At 40.3% G+C, this 18015-nt stretch overlaps 1 protein-coding gene across 9 annotated transcripts in view; it reads right to left on the reverse strand.

Moving 5' to 3' along the window:
• DPF3 (double PHD fingers 3) overlaps window positions 1-18015 on the reverse strand; it is a 155260-nt gene that overhangs the window by 55170 nt on the left and 82075 nt on the right. For all 9 annotated transcript variants that reach the window (XM_033063590.2, XM_033063582.2, XM_033063581.2 and 6 more), the window contains exons 4-5: window positions 4000-4127; window positions 3-98 (exon numbers count right to left, since the gene is read on the reverse strand). In XM_033063590.2, the coding sequence (XP_032919481.1) occupies window positions 3-98; window positions 4000-4127 (224 nt within the window). The remainder of the gene's footprint in view (window positions 1-2; window positions 99-3999; window positions 4128-18015) is intronic.

Consider the following 18015-nt stretch of genomic DNA (forward strand, 5'->3'; position numbering starts at 1 on the left):
ACCCGTCCTCTAGGCCTGTTCTTTCGTTTTGGAATATCTTCTTCCAAGTCTTCTTCCTCGTTCACTTCATCTGCATTTTCATCATTTTCTAAAACCCTCTGTGGTTGAACAATAAACAAGAATGGTTAGAAGAAAAAAGGAGGACACACACAACCAACTACTGCCCTTTACCACAGTGACTGTGGGTTATTACAGTTCATATAAACCCAAATCAGATCCCAATACCCCTGCTTCTCTCTACCAAAGCAAAATTTGCTCTCTTTTCCACCCTAAGATCTCCAGGGAATTCCTACTAGAAAAATACTACTAATACTAATACTAATATCAGTCAACTATGATAAAAAGGTTCCTAAGAAAAAATACTGTCATCACTGAGCACCAACATTCCAACACAAATATTAGTATGCATAATTTCAGGCCCTATCTGAGAATTTGTTTGCCTGGGTTTTTTATTTTCACTTGCTGAAATTTAAAATGTTTTGTTTTCTTCTAATGTTGAGAGTGCACTTTAGGAATACAAAAACAGTGGTTTTCTCCTTGGTAGCTCACAATCTTCTTTCTTTAGTAAAAATAGAGAAAATTCCTCCATATATTCCAGAATGGATCTAGAAAGCCATCTTTTTCAGGGCTTGCATTACAAGTACAACTCCAGTCTGGAAGCAGGAAGTTTGTTGCATGAGAATGCTAAGGAATTACAGGTCTTGTTGAAGTTAACAGCACCAACAGCAAAAATGTGTTCAACTAATTATTTATTAGAAACAACATTTCATCAGCTCACATAACTGTGAGATGCCTGAGCCAGGCAATTTCAGTCTTTTACCTGGATCTTTTGAAATGTAACCTTTACAAAACCAAACACAGGCTGGTAGTCCTGCATGAAAACATGCACAAGTCACATCTCACATGGAAAAAGGCCAGACAAATCATCACACTAATGTGGGAAGCAGTTCCATCGAAATTCCCTCAACCCTTACCATGTCTGCTAGAAATACAGAAACTGGTCCCAGTCACTCCTGCCATTTATGGTGCTGTGTCATTTTGCAAGGAATCACTAACTAACCTTAATCTACAATGGCTAACTTACCTTTGCCATCCCAATATTCATTTAAATTACAGCCATGATGCAGACTCAAATAATAACATTAAACTGATAGGAATGTTCTTCAGTCTTACTGTATTTGTCCCTTCCCTCTAATTTCTACTTAAAAGCTATTTGAGAGCTAGCAGAGGGGGAACAGAAGCAAATCAGTTTCTTTCTCTCTTTTCCACATACCTCAAGCACCAAATTCTGAATTTGTGGGAAAGAATACAACAGAAATGTCATATATCAAAAAGTCTGTATTAAGAAGACCAGTTACAAAAGTTTATTCTTATTTTATCAGCTAAATTTCTAAGACTAATACTGGTCAGTGCATTACAAAAAAACTTGTAGCACATAACAAGGATCAAGTCTTCATTATATTTTTGCTTCTTCTATTTCTGAATATTAGGAGGCTATTAATGAGCTCCAACCATCACAAAATACAATTTCACATAATGATGGACGTACTAAATACTAGAGGGTGTAAAAGTTAAACAGGTTCCACTTCTGTGTACATAAAATGTTTCTTCAAAACTCATACAACTGTGTACATTAATTGACTTCATTTTGGGACATGAGTGCTTGAAAAATGTTGTACATGAGAAGACTGTAAGAATGTATGTAAGAAAATAAGCAAACTTACTGATATGAGTTTGTATTTTTATATTGCTTCATATCTTAAAGCATCTCAAAAAAGCCCCAACAAAACAGGGGCAACCACATCGAATGTGGGAGGGAAAGAAGCTAATTTCAAACAACAGTACTGCACAAGTGTTAATAGAAATATTACAAACTACTTTCTTCCTTTAAAATTGAAGAATCAATTTAGGAAAGAGATAATATGTAACCAACGTGTAATCAAGTATGAATTTGGTGATACTGCCAGAGTAATTACTGTAATCCTTGACAGAAAGGGGAATAACCTTTCTGCTGCATGGTCAGAAGGCTACTCTAACTCTTCCATCAAACAATGGAGAGACACATTCAATACCAATTCACTGTAGGGCAAAATTGTCAATCCTGTTACATACCAACTGTACAGCAGGCCTCAATGCCTGCATCTATTTAGCAGGGGAAACCCTCACATGTTTTAGCAGAGTAACTTTTCCTATTATGTCTTTCTATAACATTTTCCCAGACTTATGTACTGGGAAAGTGCAGCCAAGCTGTCTTCTCCAGACAGATGCTGTGAATTTGGGAGGGTGGCAAGAGTCTGGGACTGAGGTGGGAATTACAATTATGTCTATCCCACCTGCTCACTCTCTCCACCACTGAGGCCACTTTAGAGTTACAGCACAGACAAGTATGCAAAGGAACAAAAGAGAGATTTGCATTCTCTTATTTGTCATACTGATAAAGGCGCTGATTGTGATTTTGATCTGGTACAGTCTAGCTGCCAGGTGCCAAAATACACACTGAAAGCTGCCTACTAGCGAAGGCTTTGGCAATCATTGTTGTACAGACTGAATCCACATAAGATGTGCTTGCATAAAATAAAGCAGCAAGACATGCTTTTTGCATCTGTTCTGAAGAAACTAACACCCAGGTGACAGGTTACAACCACCGCAGTTTAGCTGAAAATCTGTTCTATTTTTTTGCAACCCCTCCCTGCTCTGCAATGCCTGGATTTATGTCAGTTCCACCTTCTCTGAGGTCTGTTTCCTCAAACTGCTGCTGGGGATTATTTGGGAGCTCAGATCACACAGCAACATTCAAAGGCACTTGCCAATTTCATAAGGATGCTGCACCATGACTTCTTGTGACCTTGGAAACAGGTAAAAACAGACCCTGAGTAAGAGCTCTCAACTTAATAGACCCAGATATACTACTGAAGAAGCAAACACAGAGCAGGGCTCATGCCAAGCTTTTCCCCAATCCATGAGCATGGCATGCTTCCTCTTTGATGGTTCTCTTTTACCTGTGCAACTGGGAATGGGAGACACAACTGTGCTGCCCTGACCTGTGTACAATTTCTAACAAATAGAGCTGTAGGACTGAACTCCAGGTAACACAGATTTGATGTCTGTGTTTTTCTGTTTCATTTGGCATGGAACCGACCTCTCAAATTTTTACTACTTTCAGGTATAGATGCAACATTTTGTATCTTGCCCAAAATTACCAGTTTGACACATTGCTAATAACTCTCACTAAAAATCCCTAAAAACACTCACGGCACAATGGTGCTTTAGCATCACCAAAAATGTGCTGCTGTGGGAAGGCCCACTATCTTAGTGATTGAAGATGTTTTAAAAGTGACATGGACTTACACAAGAACGCTTTACATTAGTTGAATTCCTTCTATAACAGATCTACAATTGTGTTTTGGCTTTTAATTGTTGAAAGATGAAATGGAATCTTGACAATTTTCAAACCAAAATGCATGTGAAGTGGCAGTATTTCTCACACTGCATCACTAACAATAATTGAGATATTTAAGATTACAATTTTTAAGTTGTTTTTCTTGTAAACCTCCAGAAGGCTACCTACTATTAAAAACAACCAAATAAAAAAACCAAAAAAGGCGAGGCAATGACATGTTTTAGTCTACAGCAACTGAAACCGAAATCCATGAAACTCAATCTAAATGTGAACCATTAAAATTCAGTTTAGAATTGGGATCCACCTCAGCTTCTCAGTTTTTTTATGTAATTGTCTCATAGTGCTGCAAAAAAAAATTCCAACACAGGACCTGTGCAGAACACAGTCAAACAACAAAGATCTTGTGACAAGAGAAGCGTGTGAGATACTGACATCATTTTGAGCATCACAGTGTAGCACAAAGGTTTGATAACATTTTGGCAGCAGAATGACACAACTATCAACAGATACACTGTTCTGCCACAGGACAAAAGACTGCTAGACTTAGAGACAAATTGTAAAATCCAGCCCTGATGTCAGGGCATGGGGATCTCCTTTACCTGGATTTCTTGTATAGTGTCTTCCTCTTTAGTGTCCGTTTTTTTCTCTATTCCCTCTCCACGCAGCAAGGCTTCCAGGGTTGTACTTTCTGAGGTGAACCCATCTTTTTTCAGAGGCAGATCAACTTCTGAAAAAAAAACAAAAACCCACACTCACTGTGAATCTCCCCCAAAGAGCTAATAAGAAGAAGGACAGAGATGTCAAGCAGATGATGATCATACTTTCAAACTTCTTTCTGTCTTGAAGGGGAGCTCTTCAGGTTCATTTAACCACTAAGAAACTCCATATATGATTAATTTCTATCCTACTGAAAACCTGGAATCTTTTCATTTGCTGTGGTTGTTTACACGAAAAAAAGGCTGGATATATTTTATCAGGAGGAAATAAACAGGGGAAAATTCCTTCTCCTTTGTGTAAACTCCCTACACTTCAAAAAAAGAACAAAACCAGGACTTTTTAAGATACTGAAATGACAAATATGAAGAATCTGATCTCCTGAAGAAAAGTAGCTAATGCAATTTAGCATCTGGCACAATTTATATAGCACAGCTTCAATCCTCATTCTCCTATACGGGGGCATATCCCACATGTGGGAAAACAGAAAGCTTGTGTGGGAGGCCAATGCTGAGACCTTACATTGAAAAACAAAGAGATGTGTCTTGAGTCTTCCTGTAATACTGACTAAGATAAAACCTCTGTTTGGCTCCAGCTGGCAATACCAGCAGAGAAACACAGTTGTGAGTGCAGAATCTTGCCCATAAAACAGGACAACACCCAGGCACTGCAGGAAGAGCCACAGGCTGTCTTGGGAACAGGCTGGGGACAGAGTTCCAAAGACACTGTGGATTTATGAGGAAGTTTGATGCAACTTGCTGGAGAAGTGAAGGAACAGAGCTTTATTTCCCTTTCAAATGCTGCCAGTAGATTATGAGGCAGTGCAGCAGGCAGGCAAATACAGCACGTTAACTTTAGTAAGATACAAAAACATAGCTGGGCAATAATCCAGTTTTCCTTGTAGACCCTAGCCTCTACCCCACTCATACAGGGGCTCATTTAGAGCAATCCCGTGGCAGGGAAACATCCTGCACATGTCTTTACCTGATACTGCCAGGTATGGATTTCTGAAGTACTCTTTCCCTTCTAAAATGAATTCCTTTTTCTAGACTAGTGTATTTACAAGTAATAATGTACAAGAATGATGCCTACAAATCAGCATCTGGTGTCCTTAATTCACAGTTCTGTCTACTTATGCTTTAGAACTGTTTTGTTTCCCAATCTGCCTGAAGCTCCCTGCCTTTCTATCACCATAAGCTGTAAATTCTGCAGGGCAGAAATTAATGTGTTTTTAAAGTCCCAAATCACTCTTGCAAACCAAATAATGAATGAGCACTTCCACCTGGGACAGTAAAGTATAATCTGTTTCTTGGGGGCAGTTGTGTCCCAGGAATACGCTTGCTCTATATATGAAAAACTTTAAGTTAGCAAATGATTCAGCATCCCTGATCAGTAATTCCACAATGTACTTGCTCCAGTCTTCTGTAGTGAGACAGGGTTGCTCAGCCAATAACCACAGAAAATCCAGCAAAAATTCCAGGAAAAGCTATTCTATTCATGAAGGGAAAGGCTGGGTACAAACCATGCAGAAAAACCAAACCACTGGGATTTTAAAGGAAACTCCCAGGACAACCCACACAATGGGATGGGGTCAACTGTGAATTGATCCCCCTTCTCATCACAAGGAGCTCTATTCAATCAGGCCTCTGTTTTCAGCATTAAGCTCTACATACCCACCCCATTATGGCCCCTTCCCCAACTTCCCCTTTGCTTGAGCTATAAAAAAGAAAAGTCAAAAGAGAATCATACAGATTGAATTTCCCTGTATGAACTCCTAGTACTGGATCCAGACATTTCAATAGAAAGAAGGGATTTTTGACTTGATTTATGTGCAAATCCCAATGCTTGAATCTGAGGACACTCAGGAACCTCCATAATCATCTCTGGATGTGGGCTTGGCTTGGATTCAAAGTCCTGTGCTTGGGTGCAAAAGGGCATTTGCTCTGTATTTAGAACCTTGAGGGACTGCAAACCCCAAGGGGTCATCACAAATTCAGCAAGCAAAGAAGCTTGAAGCAAGCTCAAGGGCATTGGAAACAAACATGTCTTCACTGTGACAAGCTACGCCTGTCTCTGGATACCAATACATTCAGCAAATGAGTGCATTAGAAAAGGAAATGAGCAAGGAAAGGCTGAGGGATAAGTAGAACATATATGAAGGTGGAACTACTCCCCATTTTTTCCAGAGATATCAAAATCTAAGTTTGAAAAGAGGGAAAGGTAGGTTTTCAGGTGAAAACAGGCAGCTGTCTTTAATAGACATGGTTGTTCTGTGTGGCACTGCTACTTCCCAACAACAACACTCCAGGAGGACTTTTCATCCAAAACTCTCAGAGCATTTTCTAATTACTAAATTTAACATCCCACTGACAAGGCGTTGTAAGGTAATATTTTTATTCACAGTTGATGGGGAGACTGAATCACCAAGAAGTTAAGCTAGTGAGCTGGGTATCCAGTGAAAATAAATTGCGTCTGCCTCCCATTTTCCCACTAAACCGACTGCCATTAAACTCCTTCATTTTCTTCTCCACTGGTAGCTTCTATGAAAACACTTTAATTCCTAAATAGCTCTAGAAAGTGGGAAAAAGCAGACAATATCTTATCTGGAATGTAAAGTTTACAGCATAAAAACCATCAGAGATCCAAAGACAACCTCTTGTAATGAGTTCAGTCTTTGTAATTAATTCAATCCTTCCTGGAAGATGGATAGTCTGTAAAGGGTACAATAATGAAGACAGGAAATTATGGTTCCAAACCAGTTTTTGAACCCCAGAGATGAAAGTCTTCTAAAATCTAAAAGATAGTTCAGTTAACTTACAGAAATAGTTAACACTACCAGGGATCATTAAATTCATTTCACTAAACCCCTTATTTTCTCTTTCCTATTTAACTATCCATGATTTTCCCCACAAAAGCAAGAAAAGTATCTTTTGCTCTTATGCCAGTACCCTAAAGAAAACTGAGGAGCCAAGTCAAAAACCAAAATGTAGTTTTCATGTGAAAGATCAAGGCTTTCCCCAGGCCACGGGAACTGCTATTTGGAAGTAAGGTGGGGTCTGTTCCACTCACTGTCCTGCTTATGAAGGTACCAGCCACTGCCTGAAGCTTCAAACAAGGCCAGAGGGAGATTCTTCTGGGCTTAAGAAATTAAGCTGTGACCCCATGCTTACCTCTGCTTTTATTTTGCTTATGCCACACTATGCAGTCACCTTACATGCTGCAGAAAAAGCTATGAATGTCTGTCACAACAGAAATTAAAAAGAACTCCTCTACCCTAATAGTGTGCTTCATCCTGAGAGATAAATGCAGTATCCCTTTCAGTTATCCTAAATCTGGCTCTTCTGAAAATGCACAGAGTAGCCCAGCCCTTTCTGAATTTTTATACACTTTTACCTTGATGTTTTCCCACCTGATAGAGTTCAACAGTTAAACAATGATTTGAAAGAAGGAATGTTTCACTTTATCTATTGCCAGCCCCCTTGTTCTTGCTGGGCAAAATAGAAGCTCTTGACCAAAATTTTTGAAATTTCTTTTAAATCCTCTCCTTTCAAGGAGAGTCACAATCTTTCCTATTACTTTGCTGTGGGAAGTTTTCCATATGGTCCTGACAAACCTCTCTGAACTTTCTCTTACTTTCTCCCAGGATGGACCAGTATTGCATCTGGCATTTTCAGATGAAACCACATCCCCCATTTAAACAAATGAATTACAATATTCTTTTGATTACTCCTCAGACTGTGTCTTTCAATGGCCGAGTTACTTACTAAGCCGAAGAATTAGGAACCTTCTACTGGGGACAAGAACTTCCTGTGAGGAGCACATTCAAACATTCAGGTAACATTAAAATGCCCATCCCTCTGCCCACTCCCCAAGCACATTCACATCTCCCCAGAGTGCTCCACACAGACCTTCCAGGCCATAATTGCTCTCAATAACTTCCTAATATGTGCAATCTTTGTAGTTGACAAAGTATTCCCGCTCTGTAGCTTGTTCATTATTGTATTAGACAACTCTGGACCAAGCACTAAATCTTAATGCACCAGCAGTAAGCCTTTATCTACAATGAAATTTCTTTCTTCCATAATCTCTTTTTCCAAAAGTTTTGATCCAAGACAATTCTTGGTTTCTCTTTGGAGACATACCAAAGGTCTTTAGAAAGTTTAAGAAAATTGTCACCCCCTACCTATTAGTTCTTTATATATCATGTAAAGAATTTTGAGAAAGTACTGAAGCATGCTTTTCCTGGGTATGAAAAAACATAGTTGGTTAGAACCTCTTATATCATCATGTCCCAGATGCTTTACTGCTTATATGTAATTACTGTTTCAATCAATTTCTCAGATGTTCATGTAGAATTTAAGTGACTTTAAATCTTTGAATCACATCCAAATTCTTTTTAAATATAGGTAATAGCATTTACTATCCACTAATTGTTCTGAATTCTTTGTAACTTCTAGTTTGTATCACAAGCTCTTCTTCAAACATTACAGTTTCAGAGAACATAATCTTTATTACAAGTAATAACTACCAGTAAAGTCACTATAAGTAGGATCTTACTCTTTTATATGAAAATTTTAAGAAGGTCTGTAGATAAATTTGCTTTTGATTAGTACCACAAATACAATAGCACATGGTTAATGTAGCAGATACAAGAACTAGTTAGAACTATAAAAATTGGAAATATCAAATCAATAAAAATCATCAATGAAAAAGAAAATGTTATTTAAGAATTATTCCTGTTTCAGTAAACCATCATATTCTTGGTGTCACAGCTAAATATTGTGCATGTATTATGATTCAAATATGTGTGTGCGCATATAATTAAAATTTATGTTTCTTAACTTGGCAGAGTCCCTTTCATAGTGATTAAATTAACATGGTTATTTCTGCTTACCAGCTCAGTGCAGCAACCTCTCTATTTATTAAGGTCCTGAGATTGCAGTGGTAGAATCTGAACAAGCACCCATGCCACTGTCATTCCTGTATCTGTTTTCTATTGAACTGCTGCCTCCAAAAGAAGCATATTTTCACAAATCCCACAAAATGGTGGGCTTTTGCAAGTTTTGATTTGCCAAAATAGCAAAATAGCTGAAAATTTCTGTCCTTAAATAAGCTACATTTGGTTTACAATGCATTGAGAGCTAACTTCTCAGTATCTCTTTGAAACATAAATTAAAAACAATCATCCCTTTTTCTATACAGTGCAATGTATTTGTTTTACAATGGATCATTTCCATCTCCACAGTAGCAGCTGCCACCCAAACCATCATCTCTGTGCACTCGTAAGCAGCTCCATTTCCAGTTCTAATTGGGAACAGAGATACTTATTGGGTGAGTTCCAGCATGATCTATCACGCCAGAGACAGCTACTATGCAAACCAAAGCAATCCGGCTTCCAAAACCCCTCTTAGACAAACACTGACTTTGCACATAGATTCTTGCAGTTTTGTTTCTTGGTGCCTTTTTTTTGGAACATAAAAAGTGACAGAGGAAACTATATGTTATGAGTCCATGAAGTGTTGTTTAGGATGGATAAATCCAAGGATATTACCTCAATAACCACTACCTCTTTAAAATCATATAGGTGGTCTAAAAAAGCCACCTAATTCACAGCAAACAGAACTACTGCTGAGTGAATGCAGTCACTAAGCTCATTAAGAGGATGTGGCAGGATGTGTCTGAAAGTGCAGTGCAGTGGCTCAGCAAGCAATTAAATCCCATGACAGTTTAAAATGAGAATCTATCAGTGTCACAAGAGTGTGAAGCCTCAGCATCTCTGCTGTTCCCACCCCCAGCGTTTTATTTATTATGGCGTATTGGGAACATGGGAAGTCAAAAAGATTATAATGAAATATGCCATATAAAAACCAGATTAAGCCTGCTCTTCTTTGGGGAAATATGCAGAGAGAGAAGCTGTCTGTTAGCTGTCGAGTTTGCAAAAGATACCATCTTTTGGGATGGTGCTCTCTGCCAGCAGACAGAGTGCCCCAGGGGAAATGGTGGTGAAAAATCCAGACAAGCAGCATCCATCCATCCATCATACGCTCATCTCCACATCTCCAAGGCACAAATACAGCGTTAGAGTGCAAAGGGTGGGGGCAGGGGGATGGAATCCCTTAAGAAAGAATGGGGAGACAATGCCTTATGTGAATAACTGCATTTTGTAGCTTTTCTGCGTGTGCACAACCAACTCCCCTTAGCTTGTTTGGTTGCTTGCTTGTTGTGTTCATGGCCAGTACAGTGACTTGTTAGTTATTGGATTCACAGCAGCAACCAGGACCAGGCATACTAAAGGCAGGGCTCTACTCCTGCCAACACAGCACAGCATGGACCATCACTCCTTTTGCAGATCCAGATCTCCAAAATCTTCTTTCACGACACCACATCCTGCTATCCCTGGGACAGATGCTCATGTTATTCCTATTATGATTTAATGCTGATCTTCCATGGCCCCTGGTATCCCACACTTTTCTCCCAACACTCCTGCAATTCAGCACCCATCGCAGCAAACTTGTTGCTAACAGTTCTACACATACATGGTCCACGGAATCTCCCATCAGCCCAGATCTGGATCTCCCCTGGGACAGATTACTGATAACACAGACTCACAATGAGCCCATAAAGCCAAACAAACGTCCCTAGAGAGTAGTAAACATCAAATTCACTTTATTTTTAATCCAAGCTGCAATATAGCCGTGCTGTACTAGAGACTGTAAGGCTACTCCAGTAATTCTTTGTCTCTCCCATCAATCCCACTCTAAACCTCATGTATATTATTCCACTCTCAAGATAAACTGGGCTGTGCTGAGAACAAGAATCCAACCAAAGACAATGATAAACCACTTCTAGAAGCAAGACCACTTGAAAACATGAGAGTATTTATTTCCACAGAAACAAACCATTTTGAATGGGAAAAAAAATAGTTTAGAGGACTCTCTACCCTGTAAAGCTGTGAAATTAATCTTAGCAAATGTTTGAAATTTTAGGCACTAGTGAAGTTTGCTCTAAGGAGCACAGGAAGACAGGAAAATCCCAATATGTCCCTAGCACTTCCTCATGGAAAGCTGCCGGTCCCATGATGATGTTAGGGGAGGGCAGAGAACAGGGGGAGAAAGTGAAGACAGAGGAAGATCTGATATGGGTGGGACTGTACACTTTCAGTCTTTAGCCTGGGCATAACTGCAGAAACATCAGAGAACAACTTTGAGTTTTAAGACTGAGATTCAATGGAAAGTTTCTATCAGCCTCTAGTGAAAATACATCCCAGGAGGCTACAAGACAACAGGAGGGAGAAATAGAGGTGCAGAAAATTGCAGAGGCCCTTAAACATAAGGTTAAGCATTGCTTAGTTTAACCCACTATCAAAATGTGGTCTTTACAAGCAGCTGTATTTCTCTGGCAGACTAGAATGCCTCCACAAAATCTTTCTCAAAATAACCCCAAAACAAAACAGCCCTCCTGTCAGTTGTCTCTTGGAAGTTTTCTACAGATTTATTTCTCAGCACAGATATAAATCATTGTCACATATAATAAACTGTACCTGTTTCTCAAAGACTGCCAAATTACAGTATCAGACCAAATGCTGAATCAAGTAACTACCCTCAGGGCTGAAATCATCTCCATTCAGAAATATTTCCATTCAATAGCATTTTTCTAGCACTCATTTGTGTTCTGGTTACTCTTGCATTTGTGTTCTAGTTGAGCTTACACTGCACCACAACTTTTGCAGCAACACTGTTGGCACTATCAAGGGACAAAGGTAATATAACTACTACAATTTAGAGAAAAGTATTAAGTAAAAAAAACTATTCCTTTGGGCTTTGTGTCACCCTAACATGGCTTCTGGTCTGTTGGGAGTAAAAAAATAACATTTATTATTTACAGGGCTATCTATCTGTAAATGGTCATATGGAATCACTCGCACAGATAGATGGGCATTTTGATCCCTCCAAGGCACCAGAATTAAATAATTAACCAAAAAAATCTCAGAATTTAATAATTAATAAGACAGTTATCAGCAAACACCAGTCCCCCTCCCCACAGGTGGGATAGTGATTCCCACATTGCACACTCTGCAAAGGGTAGCAGGGAATGGACCTCCACCACAAGCAACGGCACTGGATGTGACAGAACTGAATAAAAACACTTGTACTGCACACAAACTCATACATAAACCATGTGTAGAGCCAGCCATGCCAACCTTCCTGCAAATTCTGTGAGATTCTGCATAGCTTCTCGTCCTTATCGAGGACGGTGGAGGGGATACCTTTAGTAACAGATAAATCTCTGTAATGCAGTTATCTCTCAGCTGCAGTGCACAAGCATCCCAATTAATTCAGTCCAGGCCTAGCAGAGCCGGCACTAAGCCAGCGCTGATAAACCTGCCAAAGCCAATCTGAGTCCTGCAGAGATTCTAGGGAACCTGCTCTGTGCGTTCTGGCGCTCTGTACTGGGGGAGTTTTTGTGCTCAGCTCTGCCTGGCTCTGCATGGAGTGGCAGCTCTGCTAACGAGGCCTTTCTAACACCCACAGTTCTGGGGAGCAGGCAGAGGCACCCACTCACCCCAAAGAGGTCAGCAGGGGTGTGGCAGGGTTTATGAGCAGCGCCCAGCCCGGTGCCAGCTGTCCCAGGCCTGATCCTGTGTGGTTGCCTGCAAAGCTCTCGCATGCGGGAAGACAGCGCTCTGCACACCGGGCTGCCAGGGAGCAGCACAGCCACACTTCCAGCACAGCCATGTCTGAGGATCAACCAGGCACTCCTGGCTCAGCATCCCTGGCTCAGTGAGTACTGAACTGCATTAACCAATGCACAACAGAAAGGCCACTGCAAAGTGGCGGTGATTTTAGGATGCAATAGGGAGCAACCCACCCCAGATGCTGCCTTTGGCATCTCTGCTGTCCCACCAACTGATGCGGAGCCAAATTCTAACAGAGGCACTCTCTGCTTTTCCATCATCTGTCAAATGGAGATAGTCGTCACCTATCCTCTGGGGTTTGGTAAGGTTTGTTTAGTATTCATAGGCATTCAGGCATTCAAACAAAATGCACCAAAAATGCAAGGTGGTCTTACAGGCTCTCACAAAGACAGATTTGAACATATTTTCTTTCCAGCCAAGAAAAACACTGAAAAAGTAGGACTATTGCCACAGACACCAGATTTCAGTGGCCAATTCACAAATTCCAAAGGACAAAGATATTTACTCCTATGTTAAGATACATTTGACAGATGAAGCTATATAAGTGAAAAATGTTATTATAAGAAGGAAGGCTTGTAACAGAAAAATGGCATGAGATGCTAGTAGGTATCTTTTCAGAAATGGGAAAGAACAAAGCAAATTATCTCTGAGATGCTCAGATCTCTTGCCACAAAAAGGCAAGCAATTTCAAGAGGCCTATAAAGGGTTTAGACAAAAAGGTGAACTCTAGAATTAATAACAGAATGGTAAACAGGAAGATTAATGGCACCAGAGAAAATGCAGATGGTGAAGCCCAGCCTGCAGGCTCAGCAAGCCTCTGAATAGGGAGGGGGAAAAAGGCAAGGTGTAAACAAGGTGACCTTCAAAGCCACGGGAATGCCTGCCAACAGGCCAGCCAGAGGGCGTCCCGAGGCACAGATGTGCCATCTGGGCTAGGCTGTCTCATGACAACGTGAACAAGATTTGTCTTTTTCAGAATTTGCAGGGAGGCAAAATGGGTAGTGGCAGAAAATATGACCATTCATTCAAAAGTGGCACAATTAAATGCACAGGTTGGAAAAGGACGCCATCCATTTTGTAAAGAAAATAACAAAATAATTCCCTGAACATCCCCACTCAAAAAGGTCTTGTGCCCACTTGTAAAGCCTGCAAGTGTGGGGGAGGAGAAACTGGTTTTCACCAAACAAATGTTTTCCTTGAGGGTTTATGCTTTAAGTTTATGGTAAGAAGAAAAAAAAATCTTCAGCACATACTGCAAAGCAGCTCTTTAAGACCATGATGGTATAAATTTTCCCCATCTTGGCAATAAGTCTGTTCACTCCAGATGGCACATTTGGGTTGAAAGCAGGTAAAGATTTCTCAGAGATCTCTGTGTCCAGTATTTACAGAGTTCCCTTGCTCTGCCTTAGTGCTTAGTGGGTCCCTCTGTATTCCTGGGAGATCTCAGTTCTTTGCCTACAGTAAAAACTGGGAGAGAGAAATCTCCTACGATAATTCTGGAGGGAAGCCTGTCTCTGTCAGGCCTGATGCCTAGATCATTGTGATCAACCAGGAAAATTAACAGGTAAATGCAATCACACATTTTTAAAAATGCATCAATCAAACACCACAGCGGGGCAGTGCTAAGGGGAACAATACTATCTCTACATAAGCCTTCCACAGAATAAGCCAAACATGAACTGTTATGATATCCAGAGGCAAGAATATTAGGGGAAAACAGAATAAGCAACAACATTACTGCTCACTGTGGAATAAAAAGCAGACCCTAGCTATGGAGTCCAGCAGGCAGTGTCTTTGCACACCTTTTTTTCCTTTCAGCCTGGCTCAAAGTACATCAAATCTGAGTATTTCAGGCAAAAACTGGCCCATCTGAGTTCAGTGCTGAAACCCGCTAATTCAGTGCTAGGTGTGCAGACACGTCTGAATCCGTTTTCTTCTAATGGGCTGCATAACAATGAAGATATTGCTATGACCTCTGTTTTCACAGTGGGAACCACGGGTGCTGGATGAGGTCAGGCAGCTCAAGTCTGCACAGCCCAGTGCTGTTACATTAAGAAGGTTTGACCCAAGCAAGCTTGACTGCCAGCAGGAGCTGCCATCGTGGCTCTGGGCATCAGTACACACCTGTATCCAGAAAGTTCTATCATGTGGCTCTGTTGATTGCTTTTTGATTAGAACAGGAATGGAGAGATGAAGTACACACTTGAAAACACTAATGTGGCAATGAGGAAAGAATCAGGAAAACAAGGGAGAAAAACAGCAAGATGGAGGCAAGGTACTATATTCCTTCTCACTGTCTGCTGCAGCTAACTAGGGCATGCTTGCTCTGAAAACTGCCACAGGAAAGTCTGAAAAATTGAATCTCTCGGCCTTGAATTATGTCTTTTCAACATCTCTCTTCATTCTCCTCTCTTCTAACAGAGAAATACTGTAAACTCCCAGACCCTGAAAACATACATTTCTACACCTTACAAAATACAGTGAAAATAGATGATAATGGGGAAGAGAGAGAGAGAGCCATGCAAGGGGAAAACAAAGTGAAATAGAGAATAGTTGCTCTTCTCTCCTTTCCTTCTGCTCAGCTTTAATTTCTCTTTGTTCATCTAACACTGAGCCAAACTAAGCCAAAAGGAGCTGCCATGCTGGGCTGCAAGATTGATGGCTGCAGGCAGACTCCACAGTGAAGAGACGGATGACTGGTCATTTCCCGCGATGCACTGAAAAACATCCATCCTTGCAGCCATGCTGAGTCCATTTGTGCTCCTTTTGAAATGAGAGATAAACACCGGCAGCCAGAGGCACCTGACCATCCTTCTCCCTCAGAAGGACACAGCTACAGTCCTCTGGGTTCCTTGAGAAGGTCGCTCTGTCCATCCCTGAACATCTGGCTGTGGGATTTGCTAAGTCTCTCTCTCCCCCGGCAATCATCCATCTATTAGAGCACAGTGCAGGTTGGAAGAAAACGGTGAAGAGAATGGTGTGACAACCTCATCAATCTACAGCTACACGCTTGGCTATTTAGTTTTCTTTACACTATTCCTAAATATGGGGGGGAGGTGGGGAGAGAGAATTGCTACTGGTATGAAGGAGGGAATTGTGGAAATGCAGCATGGATTGGAGTGAGTCCTTATGACTATTAAAATGTTGTGCATGTACTAAAGCAGTAGGGAACTAATTAAGATTCAGGATTGAAAGGCAAAACAAAAAAGTTGGATGCACTCTTGTTCCATCTGTAGCACTTGCTGAGAGTTCAGATGTACTTGGGGCATCATCTTTAGCAGAAAGAGGTTAATTTTTTTTATTTTGCCCTCTCAGATATTAACAGAAATCTCCCCGAAAGAATATACCCTATATAAGTATATTTATAGTGTCAGCCCTGGTATAGCAGCTTCAGAGGCACAAAGCACTTAATCCTGAGTCCTTTCTATTTAGTTAATAGTGTCTTTGTTGCTGATCCTGTCCTGGTCTATAGCACTGCTCACAGATACAGCCTCTGTGTTTCCAGTTCTCCTGCCGTGCTGCTACCTCACTTAGGCAATGAGCATTACATGGCAGATGTATCCATACCATCACTTACAAATTAGCATCACTGCAGAAATTCCTGTAATCACGAACCTCACTTTGTCAGAGTAGCACATATCTGTAACTGTGTCATTTACAGACATTGCACCAAGGAAATCATAAGAAGATAAAAGCATTCACCATCCCTCAAAAACACAAAGAAATTAGTCACTTGCTTCAAGTGTTTATTTGTAGTTTTAGCACTCTATCTGAGCCAGTTTTGAAAATTTGTCTTTTATTCCCATGATGCAATGCTGATTATTTTAGGCCAACAACAAAAGGATTTTTTAGGACCTGCATAGGATATTAAATATGACCATATGTTTCCCTAAGACATAAACCCCATACTTGCCAAGGACAATCACATGCATTCAGAAGGACATAATTCTCATCAAGAAGGGTAAAGTTTTCATCCTTTCTCCTACATCAAGAACCATAGCTTTAGCTGATGGAAATCACTGCTCACTGTTGTCTTTATTAGAACTACCTACCCACAATAGCTAAGGTCCCAGGCCTAAACTACCTGGTTTAAGGGGAACCATGCTCCAAATGCATCCTAAGTGAAATATCTGGTCTAGAAGACATTGCACATAAAAGCCATATGCACCTATTCCAATGTATTGCATCAAACCTCCTTCCCCAGTGGAGGTCATCACCGGGAAGGGATGCTATGGCAAACACCAGAGATGTCAGAATCTTGAAGAATAAAACATCTGTATAAACTATTAGTCAATCAAATGTGAATGCAGGGAATATTGAAATTAATCATAATCTAGTCAAAAAATACTTAGTATCTCCCATGATTATGAGGCTGTAAAATGTTCACTACAGAGAACGGGAATGAAGAATGGAAACTTCCATCAGGGAAGGTTGGTAGGAGTTACAGGGATGTGGGAGGGGAAGTGATCATACTCTCTTCATTCTACTCTCAGCAATTATATAAAGCTTGGCTTGTAAGAGTTGAAACTGAATGTTATATTAACATTTATTGCTCATTCCATTATATTATGCACCAGGAAAATAACAACAGCTATAAATATTAAAATATTTCATGCTACAAATCAATTTCATTTGCTATGTGTCAAGAGAACAATAAAGTTTAATAAATAGGGGCTTTAAAACCATATTTTATGCAATTATATTACATAATATCTTTGCTGGTTTTTGTTAACATTTTCTTTTATAAAGCAGCTCATAGGTTCTACCATACTGTTGATCTTAGCAGGGCAGTGACTTCACTGGTCTCTGCGCAGGATGCTGAGCATCAAACCTGCAAGTCTGGTCCAACCCAGTACTTTACATGTAGATTTAACTTTAAGCATGTGACAAGTCCCATTAATTACTAAAAGATCATTCATGTTCTTAAAGCTCAAGCTCAGGTGCTTTCCTTTGCTGGGGTTAGACAGCTTGGCATCTTATGAGACTAAGCCCTGGGGACTTGATCCTATAAACCCTTTTCCATGTGATTACCAGAGAATTCCTAGAATTAAACATATGAACACACAAAATAGATGCAATGAATTAGATTAAAAATACCCATTTCCTAGGATCTTGTGTCCAGTACTTGCATCTGGACAGTACCTGTGCACCCTTTCAATGATGTGGCCTATCCTTTTCCAGGCGTTTTTACTGGTTGTACTTAGAA

The sequence above is a fragment of the Catharus ustulatus genome, chromosome 6 (genome assembly GCF_009819885.2).
Source record: "Catharus ustulatus isolate bCatUst1 chromosome 6, bCatUst1.pri.v2, whole genome shotgun sequence".
NCBI classification, from domain to species: domain Eukaryota; kingdom Metazoa; phylum Chordata; class Aves; order Passeriformes; family Turdidae; genus Catharus; species Catharus ustulatus.